The sequence below is a fragment of the Cetorhinus maximus genome, chromosome 14 (genome assembly GCF_964194155.1).
Source record: "Cetorhinus maximus chromosome 14, sCetMax3.hap1.1, whole genome shotgun sequence".
Classification (NCBI taxonomy): domain Eukaryota; kingdom Metazoa; phylum Chordata; class Chondrichthyes; order Lamniformes; family Cetorhinidae; genus Cetorhinus; species Cetorhinus maximus.
In genome coordinates, this window is record NC_135892.1 from 27,407,794 (window position 1) to 27,423,223 (window position 15,430).

Below are 15,430 nucleotides of genomic sequence, written 5' to 3' on the forward strand. Positions count from 1 at the left end.
GAAGAAGGCTGTTAGTTTGGATATGATCTGCTTCCATATACACCATTATAGATTACAAGATGAATATGGGGAAGACATATGACAGTTAGCTTGCTTTCTCATATACCATAAGCTAATCTATGGAGAAAGGGTGATATTAGAGAGCACGGTGTTAACAATATTTCTTCAACATTATTTAATGGGGTGAACAATGTTAAGTTAGTTTTTGTAATTGCACAGTTAGGGCAGAAATTGGACCTCATTGTCCTTACAACTGTATGATAGCAACAAGGGCCAATTTCAGGGAATAGCGTCCTTCACCTAAAGAATCATCTGAAAGATGTCCAACCTACCACTGGATTAGGTCATTTTTCAGGCAAAAGCCCCCTTGCCTGTGCAAGAAGCCTAATGTCTGGCCTGCTCTACTCCAGTTTTGCCGGCTTGGATGTGGCTTAGCAAGCATTCACTGCCAAAAAAGTTTTTTTTTGTTTGAAGTGGTGCCACCTCTAGCCCTGCCTTTCCTTTCATTGACAGCTTTGCAGGGCAGGAATTCTGCACCCACAAGGCCACTCATGAACTAGGATCTGACATATTCAGATCCGGGTGAAATTTGCTGTTGTTTGAAAGGACTTCTTCCATACTTGAGCTCTTTCAGTCTCCATTTTTCTGTTGTTTTCTTTAACCAGAAGAAAATTCTTGTCTGTTAATTATGGATTAATGTTAATAATACAAAGTGGAACAGTAAATCTCCCCCAATCCCCCATATGAGCACAACTCTAAATTGTCCTTTTTGCAAATGTCCTCATAAGTGTATGGCTTCTCTCAGATTCAACCATTGACAAACTGAAATGTCACAGAAAGCCAATACTTTGTAGGAAAGAATTGAAGTTAAGTGACTTTGGACTTGATTATTTTATTCATTTAAAATTGAGAAGAAATACCTGTTTATCATTAACATTTGAAATCTACAAACAATATTGCAGCACAGTGATGTTTTCAAATATGATTGCTGAGGATATAATTTTATTAGTGGTAACAAAAGTAGCAGGTAATTATGATGCATATATAAGGATCCTCTAACATTCTGAAGCTGCTAACAAGCTACTTAACTAATATAAATGATACACTTTATCAGTTCAGCTCTAGAGTACAGTTTTACAAAAGGAATAATACAATGACAATTGAGAAATATCTATTTCATTGAATAGGAAGGACTAGTTATCCGCAAAAACATGAGTATATTTCTGCAGGGGAAGACCCCAAATATGTAAAAGGAGATGTAACCTCCTGTGGCTGGGGGGGTAGCATGCTCGCCTCCAAGTCATAAGGTTCTGGATTCAAGTACTACTCCAGGCTTGAGTGCAAAAATCAAGGCTCGTAATGAAGGAGTACTGCACTGTTGCAGGCACTGTCTTTCCTATAAGATATTAATCTGTCTGCTTGGGTGGATGTAAAAAAAATCCCATGGCAATATTTCAAAGAAGAGTGGAGGTGTTACCCTGGTGTCCTGGCCAATATATGTCTCCCAGTCAACATTACACTAAAAAAATGGATTATCTGGTTGGTATCACGTTGCTATTGTTGGGAGTGTGCTGTGCACAAATTGGTTGTTGCATTTCTTACATTGCAACAGTGACTTCACTTCATTTGCTGGAAATTGTTTTGAGATGAGCGGTGGTCATGAAAAGTGCCAAATAAATGCAAGTCCTCACAGATTGCTCTTGAAATTGAGATAGTTCAGTTGCTGGCAGAACACACACCACATAGAGAAGTAGTGTATCCTCTAGAGTGCTGAGCAAAGACTTGCTGACAGAAACTGTTTAGTTTCTCCTTTCAGTGCCTTCTGCTCTGCTCTTGACTGGATTTCTCTCAATCCTAACCTCCTGAACAACACCTTTATTAACAGGACTTTGTTAACAGGATGTAATGGACATTAAGCACATGTAAATTTATACATGTCATTCATGAGGCTTAATTTGCCAAATAAAGATTTATGCCAGATTTGTGCATTAATCCAGATTATTACAGAGGATCAGAGCATGGGCAATAGTGTACTCATGCTCCATGAATGCTAATTTACAAAATTGCTATCCTTTAGATCAGCATTTGGCATTTGTATTAGCACTAAAACACAACGGAATTTTAGCCCTGCAAAAATGTGAGGTTTGATGAACAAACTGCTTTAATGAAAAGCTTTGCAACCAAAAGAAAATCAATTGGGTACAACAAGCATTTTAAGAGTATTTGTTAAATCTGTGTCGTCTGGTTATCAACCCTCCCATCGGTGGAAACAATTTGTTTCTACTACCTTGCAGAGATTCGGCATTGACATGACAGGCTGAATAGTCTCCTCCTGTGCTGCAACCATTCTGTGATTTATCAAAACCTTTCATAATATAGAACACATTTCCTAAATCTCCACGTAATCTTCTCTAATCTAAAGGGAGCAATCCATTTCTCTCGTCTCTCCACACAACTAAAGTCCTCCATCTGTGGTATCAAGCTGGTAAATCTCCTTTGCACCATCTTCAAGGCCTTCACATCATTCTTAAAGTATGGCACCAAATTTTGAGTCAATACTCCAGCTGAGACCTAACCTGTGATCTATGAAGATTTATAATAAATTTCCTGCTTTTGTACTCTATACCTCCATTTATAAAGCCAAGGATTTTTTTTAAAGCCTTATTGACTTGTCCTTCAAAGGGATAATGGGGAACAAACACGTTGAATTGAGTCTTTGCCAACACAAAGCCTGATTTCTGAGACTTCCCCAAAATAATGTAACTAGGCCTGCACTTACTGTAGGTGCAGGTTCAGCATCAAGATTTCAAAAAGGTAGGAAGGGACCTTCCTGGCCTACTACCTTACTTTGTTCAAGACGTGTCTGTGGGACACACAAATGGATGGATGCTCCAAAGTGCCTGGCATTGGGGCTTACACCAGCACACTCTGTAGAACTGGAAACACCTCAAAGAAACAAAGGAGGCATCAGGTAGTATATTTTCTGTACTCCACAAGCATAATCCTTGCAACTTGGAGCCCTCTGGCTGCTGTTTTTTGTCAACAGCAAGAAGTCCTGGTGCCAGCAACCAGAAGCAAAGCTGCAGGCTTCTCAAGGCTCAAAAGGCAGAGTGCAAGAGAGATAGGCTCTCTTCCACTATACTTGTTGGATGCCCTTTGGAAGCTTGGACTTGTTTGTTATAGTGAAGTTTACAGTGAACTCTTTTCAGTGAAAACAACAAGTACTTCCTCTAGACTTTCTTTCCTCTTTAACCATACAAGATCCATTAATTCATCAGCATATTACCTTAATTAGTTTGTTGCAATCTCCACAGAGACCAATAACCATTAAAGGGAAATTTGAACTTCCAGTTAAAAGCTGAAAGAATGACACATCAAGATTTAATGTTTAAGTCTTTTACTATATCAAATGACCAAAACACAATTGACTAAACACTATTTTCTTTCGTAGGTAACTTATACTTAAAAATTATACAAATGAACTGCTCCTTTTTACTTATCACACTTCACACACTCCACAGAATTACTATTCTTATCGCAAACAGTTCACAGTTGCTTCCAGCTTTCAATGGATTGCTTCCTTTTTAACTTCCCAGCCGGCTAACCTCTAATCCTAGAACTCTCTCTCATCGTTAGTGTTACACTATAGATTTCTTCCTCTAACTCCAAGCTAAGCAAATCTTCCAGCTTTCTTTAACTCCTCACGAACTCAGTCTTCAATCTGAGTGCAAGTTCCCACCCACATTCTGCATGGTGAATAATAGTCAGCATTTCTCTGCTTAAGATGCAGGCATAGCTAATTCTATTTCTTGCTCTCTACCTCAAGGTGGCTGCAGACCAGGCAAGACGAAACTGCAACTGCTGTCTCTCTGTGATATTCCTAGAAATAAGTAAGCCTGTAACCTGATCTTAAAATGGATTCCTCTAACCTTTTCCTCATGGCAATGGGAAACACATTACCTTTGTATCTAAGTAGAAATACTAATTATTTATCCTTGATCCCAACTCCCTTTCATCTTAGAAGTAAATGGAGAGTTTACAGCACCATTGTTTACACCTCAACATTTATAACACCTTACTGGAACTTTGGGAGACTTAGGGTCTATTCATGGTATAGTCAAGGATGGAGATCATAGTCTCAAAGTGTAAATACTTTGCACCTTCCCCTCAATAAAATAATGAGCCCCTCTGTTCCATATGCATGTCTTACTTAGATTGTTACTAGTGACTGACTTCTATAAAATTTGAAATTCAGCTTCCTAGGATTAATCCAACAGTTAACTCCCACCTGTAGCAGCCAAGGAGATCTCAGGTTTGATCTTCAATGAAATGATTGTCTTGTATTACAGTTGGCTAAATTATCAATGATCTCTCCCGAATCATACCCATCCCAAAACACACAAGGACCTCATACATTTGTTCAGCGTCAACTGATCTCACACGTGGCAACAGTAAATGTACTGCAATTGGCTTCAGTACCATGGGTTAGAAAAAGGAAAATTGGTCGATGATCCAATTCCTGATTGAACATGTTGTCATCTCTCAAATTTGTGCTATCTTTCCCAGAACTCCCATGTTTGAACCCCTCCAGTCAGTTTTCTGTTGTGCCACAATTTTGAAACAGCCCTTATCAAAGTTACAAATGACATCCTATATGACTGTAATAAAGGCAAACAATCCCTTCTTGTCCTTCTCCATTTGTCTGCAGCCTTTGACACAGCTGACCACACCATCCTCCTCCTCCTAAGATTCTCTACCATTATCCAACTGGGTGGAACTACACTCACTTGGTTCTATTCACTTCCATCTAATCATAGCCAAAGAATTGGCATCAATGGTTTCTCTCCCCATTCCTGCTCAGTTACCTCCGGTGTTCCCCAAGGATCTATCCTTGGACCCCTCCAATTTCTGTGTAATATATGCTGCCCCTTGGCAACATCATCTAAAACAGAATGTCGATTTCCACATGCACACTGCTGGCACCAAGCTCTACCTCTCCACCTCTCTCCACCCCTACATTGTATCTAAATTGTCAGACTGCTTTTTGACATCGAGTATTGGATGAGCAAAAATTTCCTCCAATTAAATATTGGGGAGACTGAAGCCATTTTCTTTGATCACTGCCAGAAACTCCGCTCCCTCGCCACTGATTTCATCCCTCTCTCTGGCAACACCAGGCTGTTCACATCCTCAGTGTCATATTTGGCCTTGAGATGAGCTTTCAAACACATATCCACATCATCATTTCCACCTCCGTAGCAATGCAATTGTCTACCTCCGTCTCAGCTCTTCTGTTGCCAATACCCTGGTCCATACCTTCGTTATCTCCAGATTTGACTATTATAATGCACTTCTGGCTGGTTTACTACATTTTACCCTCTGTAAACTTGAGGTTGTCCAAAGCTCTGCTGTCCTAACTCATACTAAATGACATTCACCCATCATTCTTGTTCTCACTGACCTATACTGGCTCCTGGTTACACAACGCCTCAATTTAAAATTTGTTTTTTGCTCATTCATGGGATGTGGGACGTTGCTGGCTTGGCCAGCATTTATTGCTCATTCCTAATTGCCCTTGAGAAGATGGTGGTGAGCTGCCTTCCTGAACTGCTGCAGTCCATGTGGTGTAGGTACACCCACAGTGCTCTTAGGGAAGAAGTTCCGGGACGTTGACCCAGCGACAGTGAAGGAACGGCGATATAGTTCCAAGTCAGGATGGTGAGTGACTAGGAGGGGGACTTCCAGTTGGTGCTGTTCCCATGTGTCTGCTGTCCTTCTCCTTCCAGATGGTAGCGGTCGTGGGTTTGGGAGGTGCTGTCTAAGGAGCCTTGGTGAGTTCCTACAGTATATCTTGTAGATGGTACACACTGCTGCCACTGTGTATCGGAGGTGGGGGGTGTGAATGTGGATGGAATACCAATTAAGCGGGCTGCTTTGTCCTGGATGGTGTCAAGCTTCTTGAGTGTTGTTGGAGCTGCACTCATTCAGGCAGGTGGAGAGTATTCACACTCCTGATTTGTGCTTTGTAGATGGTGGACAGGCTTTGGGGAGTTAGGAGGTGAGTTACTCGCCACAGGATTCCTCTCTCTCCCCTGCACTTGTAGCCACAGTATTTATATGGTTAGTCCAGTTCAGTTTCTGATCAATGGTAACCTCCAGGATGTTGATAGTGGGGGATTCAGTGATGGTAATACCATTGAATGTCAAGGGGTGATGGTTAGATTCTCATTCTCATCTTTATTTTCAAATGCTTCCATGGCCTGGCCCTTCCGTACCTCTGGAATATCCTCCAGCTCTATAATCCTCTAAGATATATTCGCTCCTATAATTCCAGCTTCTTGAGCATCCCTGATTTTAATTGCCCCACCATGCCTTCAATTGCCTAGCCCATAAGGTCTGGAATTTACTCCCTAACCCTCTCCACCTCTCTACCCCACTTTCATGGTTTTAAGTCACTCATTTGTGGCTCAGTGTCATTTTTTATAATGCTGCTCTGAAGTGCCTTGCAATATTTTATTAGGTTAAAGGTGCTCTAGAAAATTCAAATATACCCTCTGCTACAGCCACTATACCATCCGCAATTTGTTTGATGTTTTTCTAAATATCTCTTTCTGTTTCTCATATTGCTACTTAAAAAGCCAAACCAATTTTTTTTACAGCCAATTTCATTTTACATTTTGTATGAGATATTTAAATATTACATATTTTATGGTTTTTGTAACCTTTCATCTTACATATTCATGGCCTTTTGTAAAATCTAAACTCATTTGACATTCTACGAATTGGATATACAAAATTAGATTTTTAGCACAGCAAATTATTGGCGCCTAATAGATAATAAAAATTATGTGCAACCCATGGGCCAGAATCTTCGGGTCAGCGTGCGGGAGCGGGCCCCGCTTGCCGATGTGTAAAATGACGCGTGGTGACATCGGGCATGCATCCCGATGTCACCATGTGTCATTCCGATTTTCAGTTCGCCAGGCACGCACCAGAGTTGGCTGCGCACCCACCAAATTGTCAAAGGTCTATGAAGGCCATTTAAATATCAATTAAAATAATTAACAGAGCTGCCCGTCCAACCTTAAGGTTGGCGGGCAGGCAAAGAGGCCAGGCAGACTTCGCATTTATCATGAAATCTCATCCACGGGTGGGATGAGGTTTCATGAAGGTTTTTAAACTTTAATAAAAAATTTTGATAAAATTAATAGATATGTCCCAGCTCATGTGACACTGTCACATGAGGGGACGTCTTAAAACATTTTTTTTTCATTATTTATGTTTTTCAAAATCAAACTAATCTCCCCGAGGCAGCTCTGTGCCTCAGGGAGATTTCTGTGCTCTTTCGCGCGCATGCGTCATGCTGGGCGGGCCTTAATTGGCCTGCTCACATAAAATGACAGCGCGCAGCCGATCACGGGCGGTCATTGGTTGCACGTCTGCCCGCACCTTCTCCCACTCAGCACCCCCGACGGGGAGAAAATTCTCCCCATGTAAATGTAATTATTGACAGCACATTTATTTTGGTCAAACTGAAGTAAAATAATTTTCACTGTTTTTATAAAAAGTCAACATTTAAATTTAAATCACAGGCTGATTAAATTCTGTTTTTAAACCTTTAAATGAAAATTCACAGCTGGCAACTCAGGAGCCTCCATCCTGTCATTTGAATACTTTTCTAAAATACAAATACAATAAAATAGAAAATCTGCTTCACCCAGGCAATAATTAGCTTCAACGATTGGAAAAAGACAGAAGTGGGGTTTCCTGATAAGTACTTACAACTTGCGAAAGGAGCAGTAAAGCAGAGAATTCTAGCCATTGTTTAGGATCTAGGCCTTTAATCAGTTGCAGCAAACTTGTCTTTGTTCAAGCGGAATTCCACAGTTTGGAGGACATAATCTGGGTCGACACTTTGATGTGATATTAAGGAAATGCTGGATTGTCAGAGATCCTGTCTTTCAGACAAGATGTTAAACTAAGGGCTTGTCTGCCCTCCTATGTAGATTAAAAGATCCCAAAGCACTATCTGAAGAAGAGCAGGGGAGTTCTCCTGGTGTCCTGGACAATAATCAACTCTCAAGCAGCGACCCCAATAAAGACATGAGCTGGTTATTATTCCATTGCTGCTTTTGGAACTATGCTATGCACAAGCTGCCATGTTTGCCTACACAACAATGACTACACATCTAAAATAATGAATTGGCTGAGCATTCAACCCCCATATGCATCCCGTCACCAAGATCACCTACTTCCACCTCTATAACGTCACCTGTCTCCACTCCTGCCTCAGCTCATCTGCTGCTGAAATCCCCATCCATGCTTGTGTCATGACTCTATTCCAATGTTTCCTGGCCGGAGGATGTTTCCTCTTTTGGGGGAGATTAAAACTTGGGGACATAGTTTAAAAATAAGAGGTCTCTTTTTTTGACAGATGAGGAGAAATTTTTTCTCCCAAAGGGTCGTTGTTGTGTGGAATTCTCTTCCCCAGGGAGTAATGGAGGTTGGATCTTTGAATTTATTTAAGGTAGTTAGACAGATTTTTGTTAGGCAAGGGAGTCAAAGGTTATTATGGGGGAAAATAGGAAAGTGGAGCTGGGACCACAACCAGATCAGCCATGATCTTATTGAATATGGAGCAAGCTTGAAGGGCCAAATGGCCTACTCTAGCTCCTATGTCCCAGTGTTCCTAAGTTCATCGAAACCTCTGCTGTCCTTATACTAACTTGCATCAAATCTCATTCACCTATCATCACTGTGCTCACTGACTGACATTGGCACACAGTTTGCTATACTGCAAATTTAAAATTCTCACCCTCGTTTTCAAGTCCCCACCCCTCCCCCACCCATCCATAGTCTCTACCTATTTCTGTAACCTCTCTCAGCCTACAATCCTCCTAGATCATTGTATTCCTCTAATTTTGGCCTCATACTCAGCCCTGATCTTCATTGCTTCACCATTGGTAGCTTCAGCTAGACTTAAACGACCTGGGCCCTAAGCCTTGGAATTCCCTCTCTAAACCTCTCCACTTCTCTACCTCGTCTCTTCTGCTTTAAGACGCTCCTTAAGCCCAACCTCTTTGGCCAAGCTTTTGGTCACCTTTCCAAATATCTGTTTAAATGGCTCAGTGTCAGATTGGGACAACCTTCATTTCTTACCACACTTGCCTGTTTGATCATAATCAGAGCATCCCCAGCAATGGCTTTTTTTTCCTATCCCTACCCTGATATTTTTGGAGTCTCCCAAGCTCTTTCCTTTTTTACCTGCAAGCTGCCTCATGAGATAAAGTCCATAGACATGGCTAGTCAAGCAACAGCCTGACATAGTCATATGCACCAAGTCATACCTTACGGCCAATGTCCCAGACACCACCATTACCATCCCTGGGTTGTCAAGACCCAGCAGCAGGATAGACCCTGCAGAGGCGGCAGCATTGTGGTATACAGTCAGGAGGGAGTTGTCCTGGGATAACTTAACATTGACTCTGGACTCCATGAAGTCTCCTGCCATCAGGTCAAACTTAGGCAAGGAAACCTCCTACTGATTACTACCTACTGCCCTTCCTCAGCTGATGAATCAATACTCCTCCATGTTGGACATCACATGGAGGACGAACTGAGGTTGGCAAGGGCACACAATGTATTCTGGGTGGGTACTTCAACATCGATCACCAAGAGTAGCTTGGTAGCACCACTATTGACTGAGCTGGCCAAGTCCTGAAGGACATATCTGCTGGTGGTGAGGGAACAAACAATCCTCACCAATCCGCCTGCTGCAGGATCATCTTTCCATAACAGGACAGGTAGGAGTGACCATCACACACTCCTTGTGAAGACAAAGTCCCATCAATGCATACCTTCCATCGTGTTGTGTGGCGCCATGCTAAATGGGATAGTCAGAACAGATCTAGTAGCTCAGAACTAGGCATCCATGAGGTGCTGTGGACCATCAGCAGCAGCAGCAGAATTGTACACAACCAGTCTGTAACCTCACAGCTCAGCATATCCCTCAATCTACCATTAACATCAAGGTAAGGGATCAATCTTGGTTCAATGAAGAATGCAGGAGGGCATACCAGGAGCAGCACCAGACATAGCTAAAAATGTGTCAACCTAGTGAAACTACAACTTAGGACTACTTGTATGCTAAACAGTGGAAGCAGAATGTAACAGACAGAGTCAAGCAATCCTACAACCAATGGATCAGATCAAAGCTCTGCAGTCTTACCACATCCAGTCGTGAATGGTGATGGACAATTAAACAATTAACCGGTGGAGGAGGCTCCACAAATATCCCTATCCTCAATGAAGAGGGGGCCCAGCACATTAGTGCAAAAGACAAGGCTAAAGCACTGGCAACAATCTGCAGCCAGAAGTGCCAAGTGGATGATCCACCTCGACCACCTCCTGGGCTCCCCAACATCACAGATGTCAATCTTCAGTTAATTTGATTCACTCTCTTGTGTTATCAAGAAACTGCTGAAGGCATTGGTTACTGCAAAGGCTATGGGCCCTGACAACATCCCCACAATACTACTGAAGGCTTGTGCTCCAGAACTAGCCACGCCCATAGCCAAGCTGTTCCAGTAGTTACAATACTGGCTTCTACCAGAAAATATGGAAAATTGCCCAGATATGTCCTAACCACAAGAAGCGGGACAAATCCAATCTGCCAATTACCACCCCATCAGCCTCCTCGCGATCATCAGCAAAGTGATGGAAGGGGTCATCAACAATGCTATCAAGCGACACTTGCTCAGCAATAACCTGTGCACTGATGCTCAGTTTGGATTCTGCCAGGGCCACTCGGCTCCTGAACTCATTACAGCCTTGGTCCAAACATGGACAAAAGAGCTGAACTCCTGAGGTATCAAGGCAGTATTTGACCGAGTGTGGCATCAAGGAGCCCTGGCAAAATTGAACTCAATGGGAATCAGGGGGAAAGCTCTCCATTGGTTGGAGTCATACCTAGCATAAAGGAAGATGGTTGTGCTTGTTGGTTGCCAATCATCTCAGTCCCATGACATTGCCAAAGAGGTACCCTCGGCCCAGCCATCTTCAGCTGCTTCATCAATGACCTTCCTCCCATAATAAGGTCACAAGTGGGGATGTTCATTGATTAATGCACAATTGTTCAGTACCATTCGCATCTCCTCAGACTCTTAACTGGACCAGTCATATAAATACTGTGGCTACAAGAGCGTGTCAGAGGCTGGAAATTCTGAGGCGAGTAACTTAATTTCTGACTTCCCAAAGCCTATCAGGCACAAATCAGGAGTGTGATGAATACACCATCACACAGCTCCAACAACACTCAGAAGCTTGACACAACCTAGGACAAAACAGCTCATTGACTGGCACCTCATCCACCACCTCCAACATTCACTCCCTCCACCACCTTCGCACAGTGGCAGCAGTGTGTACCATCTACAAGATGCACTGCAGCAACTCACCAAGGCTTCTTTGACAACACTTTCCAAACCCATGACTTCTACCACCTAGAAGGACAAGAGCAGCAGATATCTGGCAACACCATTACCTCCAAGTTCAAGCCACACACCATCCTGACTTTGCACTATATTGCCGTTCCTTCACTGTTGTGGAATAAGAATCCTGAAACTCCCTTCCCAGCAGCAGTCCAGGTATACCTGCACCAGATGGACTGCAACGGTTCAAGGTTCTCAAGGACAATTAGTGATGGGCAACAATGCTGGCCTTGCCAGCGATGCTCATATCCCATGAAAATATTTTTTTTTAAACGGCGTCAACTTCCATGTGTACGATGACAATACCCAGCTGTACCTCTCCATGTCTCTCTTTGCACCTCCACTGATTATGTTGTCAGACTGTTTATCCAACATTGGCTTTGGATAATCTGCAGTTTCCTCCATAAGCAGTAGGGTGACAAAAATCATCAATTTTGGCTTTGCCATCGATTCCATGTCCCTATCATTTGATTATCTCAAGTTGAATCAGACTGCTCATAACCTTAGCACCCTATTTAAACTAAGCTAAACTTTTGATCCTAAATCCTCTCCAACTCTAAGACTGCCTACTACCACCTCAATAACATCACCTGCCACAGCCTCATGCTGCTGAAAGCCTCATCCATACATTTACCATTTTCAGTCTTGACTATCTCAATGCTCTCCAATCGACCACCCTTGATAAACTTCAGCTCATTCTAATTTGTATGGTGCCAAGTTTTCCTCATCCATCAACCTTGCCCTTGCTGACCTATTTTGGCTTCAAGCTTCCAAATGCCTCCAATTTAAAATTCTCACCTTTGTGTTTAAGTTCCATGACAGTCTTGCTGCTCCTATCTCTATAAATCCACATTAAACCTTCAACACCCCAGAGTTCTAAATTCCTCCATCTCTGGCCTGCTCTGTATCCCCCATCTTTTTGTCCAACCGTTAGTGGCCATGTCTTCAACAGCCTTGGCCCTAAGCTCTGAAATATCCTTTCTAAAACTTCCCACCTCTGCAACTCCCTCTCCTCCTTTAAGACCTTCCTTAAAGTACAACTCTTTAACTAACTCTCCTAATAACTAATTCTTTGGCTTGGCATTCATTTTTGTTCAATTACACTTCTGTGATGTGTCTGGGGTGGTGGGGGGAGGGGTGGTTCTTTACATTAAAAGTGCTATAATTGCTGTGAAAGTGGTGATGCCCTGGCAGCCTTTAAAGATGCCAAAATTTGTGCAATGGGTGAATGATCCCAAATGTTTCAATGCTGTGTCCAGTAGTGCACAACATTTTTGCACATTGCTGTTTTATTAAAAACCTAGGGTAGTATTAGCTTTAGGATTCTCACCCCTTCTTTCCTGCAATACTCGTCATTTTGGAGGCTCAAATTCCTGGTAGCCTTCATTGGTAGTTTTCTGATCTGCTCTCCATGCAGCACTGCGAGTCTAAATGAAACTATTAAGAAGCTTGTCATTTCAGTGTTTCTTTTCAAAGTTGAAAGAAAATGCTATGGGACTTGCGTAAATGGTGAGGTGTAATTGATATTGATTCAAATTTTTGAAATGAAAAGTATTTTAAATCCAAATGAAAATAAAACAAATACAAACCTCTTGTGCATGTGAATGATCCACATCAACTGCAGGCGAAGCAAAACCCACAAGACCCTTGCGAATAGGCTGAAGGACATTTAAACAATTACATAGTGCTGCAATAGGAAACTGACATTGGTGTATTGAATGCAATACCATAATTACTGCCAATAATTTTGTGATTAAGTGATAAAGCAGCTAAAATTGGATCAAATTTTAGCATCAGTTCTGCCCAATGCATGCCTGATATTTTGGGCGGGGTGTTATGGGGGGGGTTGGTTAATGAAGTGGGAAACATAGCATAGTTCTGTCCCAAGTTTGTGTAGGTCTGCTTAATCTTAATGCTGCAGTCTCCAATCTGAAGAAAAGGTCACTGGGGTAGAAGGCCACCTGGTGCCTATGAAACCATATCTCAGCAGATGTAAAAGCTTCAGAAGAGACGGACAGATAGGATAAAATAGCTAAAAAAGATCTAATAACACTGAGAAAGTCATTATGTAGAATTTGTCATAGGTGTAGTCTGAGACTATCAGGAAAAGATATTGGTCCTTTATTAAACAACAAAATAATTTAAAAGGAAGACAAAAAGGAGTAATTGAGTGAAAAACAAGTACCTTAGAAAGACTATAAAAATAGGAAGAATTGACAGAAACTTAAATTTGTTGCACCTTCTTGTCTGGTGTGCCACATGAATCACACAAAGTTTTGGCTACAAACACTTTAGGCCCCATTGTCCCTGAAATTAATCTAACTCGTATAGTGGAAATGCGGTGGTGATGGTGGGGAATGTATGTAATGACCATCTAATTCGCGCCCACTCAATTCTTGTTGATCTAACACGATTAAAATTGGGGCTTCTATATAATTTATTTGCTATGTTGGTTAGCTGTCACTGCAATATGTAGCTTAGTCCACAGCAGCCGTTAGTGCCTCACATGGTTGCAAATATGTTAAGATAATGGATTTTAATTATAAATATAGTAAAAATGCTTCTGCACATCTTTCCCTGCAGGCTAACACAAAAAGGAGAGAGGAAAGTGAGGTGTGATATCTGCCTGATGGCTTACCATTCACGTTCTTGAAGATATTCAAGACGGGGAGGATTTGACGGTAATAAGGCACCAAGGCCTCGCCCACCATGTCAGCTGACACAACCAGGTGCTGGAGCACTTTCAGCGTGGTGCAAATGATTTGCTTGTTCCGAGTGTTGAGTGCATCTGCAGGGATATAAGGGGAGACAGAGGAGAATGATGGCTCTCTGTGAAAAGGAAACTTTAATGGATAAATTTAATTAAATAATTCTCTGCTGGGTACTGCAAGTAGGCCTTTATTAGCAGAGCTTTGAAAAATTCCAAAGATGGATTGCACCACTGATGTTATAAAACACTGCCTTGTCCTGACTGTTATTTGTTCCCACAATTTGCGCTGACTCCTCACTAACCCCCAAGAATACAGTTCATTTATTCATTTTGCAGACTGCTCTCTGCTTCGTCCAAAACACAGCATGTACCATCGGGCCAGTGGAACTGTGCTAATGCGCAATGTTCCACAACAACAGATACTCTCTCATCAAACAATTGGGCATCTATGTCTTGAGCTTATTACTAAGAAATCATTGAAGCAGCTCAATGAATAAATTCTGGAAATCATAGTTTTTTGGACAAAGAGGCAAATGTTTGCAAATAATTCTGTAGGCCCCCATTAATGACGAACAAAAGCATTAACATGCATACTAGTTCTTGTATCGCCTCCTAAGATATCTATGTGGCAACACATGATTATTTCCTTTTGTACAGATGGCCTTTATGAAACATCTTCTGTTGCCTTTGTTTGACAATAATCTCACTTTTGTGAATAATAGACCAAATGACCTTTTGTTTTGGGAACAAGTTGGCTATGTTTAAAGGTAAGTATAATGTCTTTCTACAAGTAACACCTCCGATCCAGCCCTCCCCCTGAATTCCTTAGCTTGAGAACAGCTTACATAGAGACATTCTGATTAAACTTTGGACAAATACTTGATACATTAAACAATGCTGTCATTTAACACGTCAAAACATACAAACACCAGTATTACAAAAGATACATTAAATTTTGAAACAATAAATTTTGTTGCAAATTGCTGCATTTCTGTATACATTTGAAAACACTCAGTTGATTATTGCTGGCACAATAGGTTACTGACCTTTCCAATAATCTCAATAATGAAACCATGAATAAAACAGTAACTTACTTGTAACAAACTGTACTGTTTGGTAAGATTTTAGTAAGAAAACTTTAAGTTAAATTTTGTATGTAAGATGCAAAACTGTGGGGTTCATCTTAACCATACCTGCCCGACAGAAACTGGGTGATTGGGGAATTGAAAACAAT

The 15,430-nt window shown here is 41.6% G+C and overlaps 1 protein-coding gene across 2 annotated transcripts in view; it reads right to left on the reverse strand.

Annotated features, from left to right (window-relative positions):
- LOC144689551 (parkin coregulated gene protein homolog) overlaps positions 1-15,430 on the reverse strand; it is a 523,903-nt gene that overhangs the window by 115,802 nt on the left and 392,671 nt on the right. For both annotated transcript variants that reach the window (XM_078556725.1, XM_078556724.1), the window contains one exon: positions 14,125-14,274. In XM_078556725.1, the coding sequence (XP_078412851.1) occupies positions 14,125-14,274 (150 nt within the window). The remainder of the gene's footprint in view (positions 1-14,124; positions 14,275-15,430) is intronic.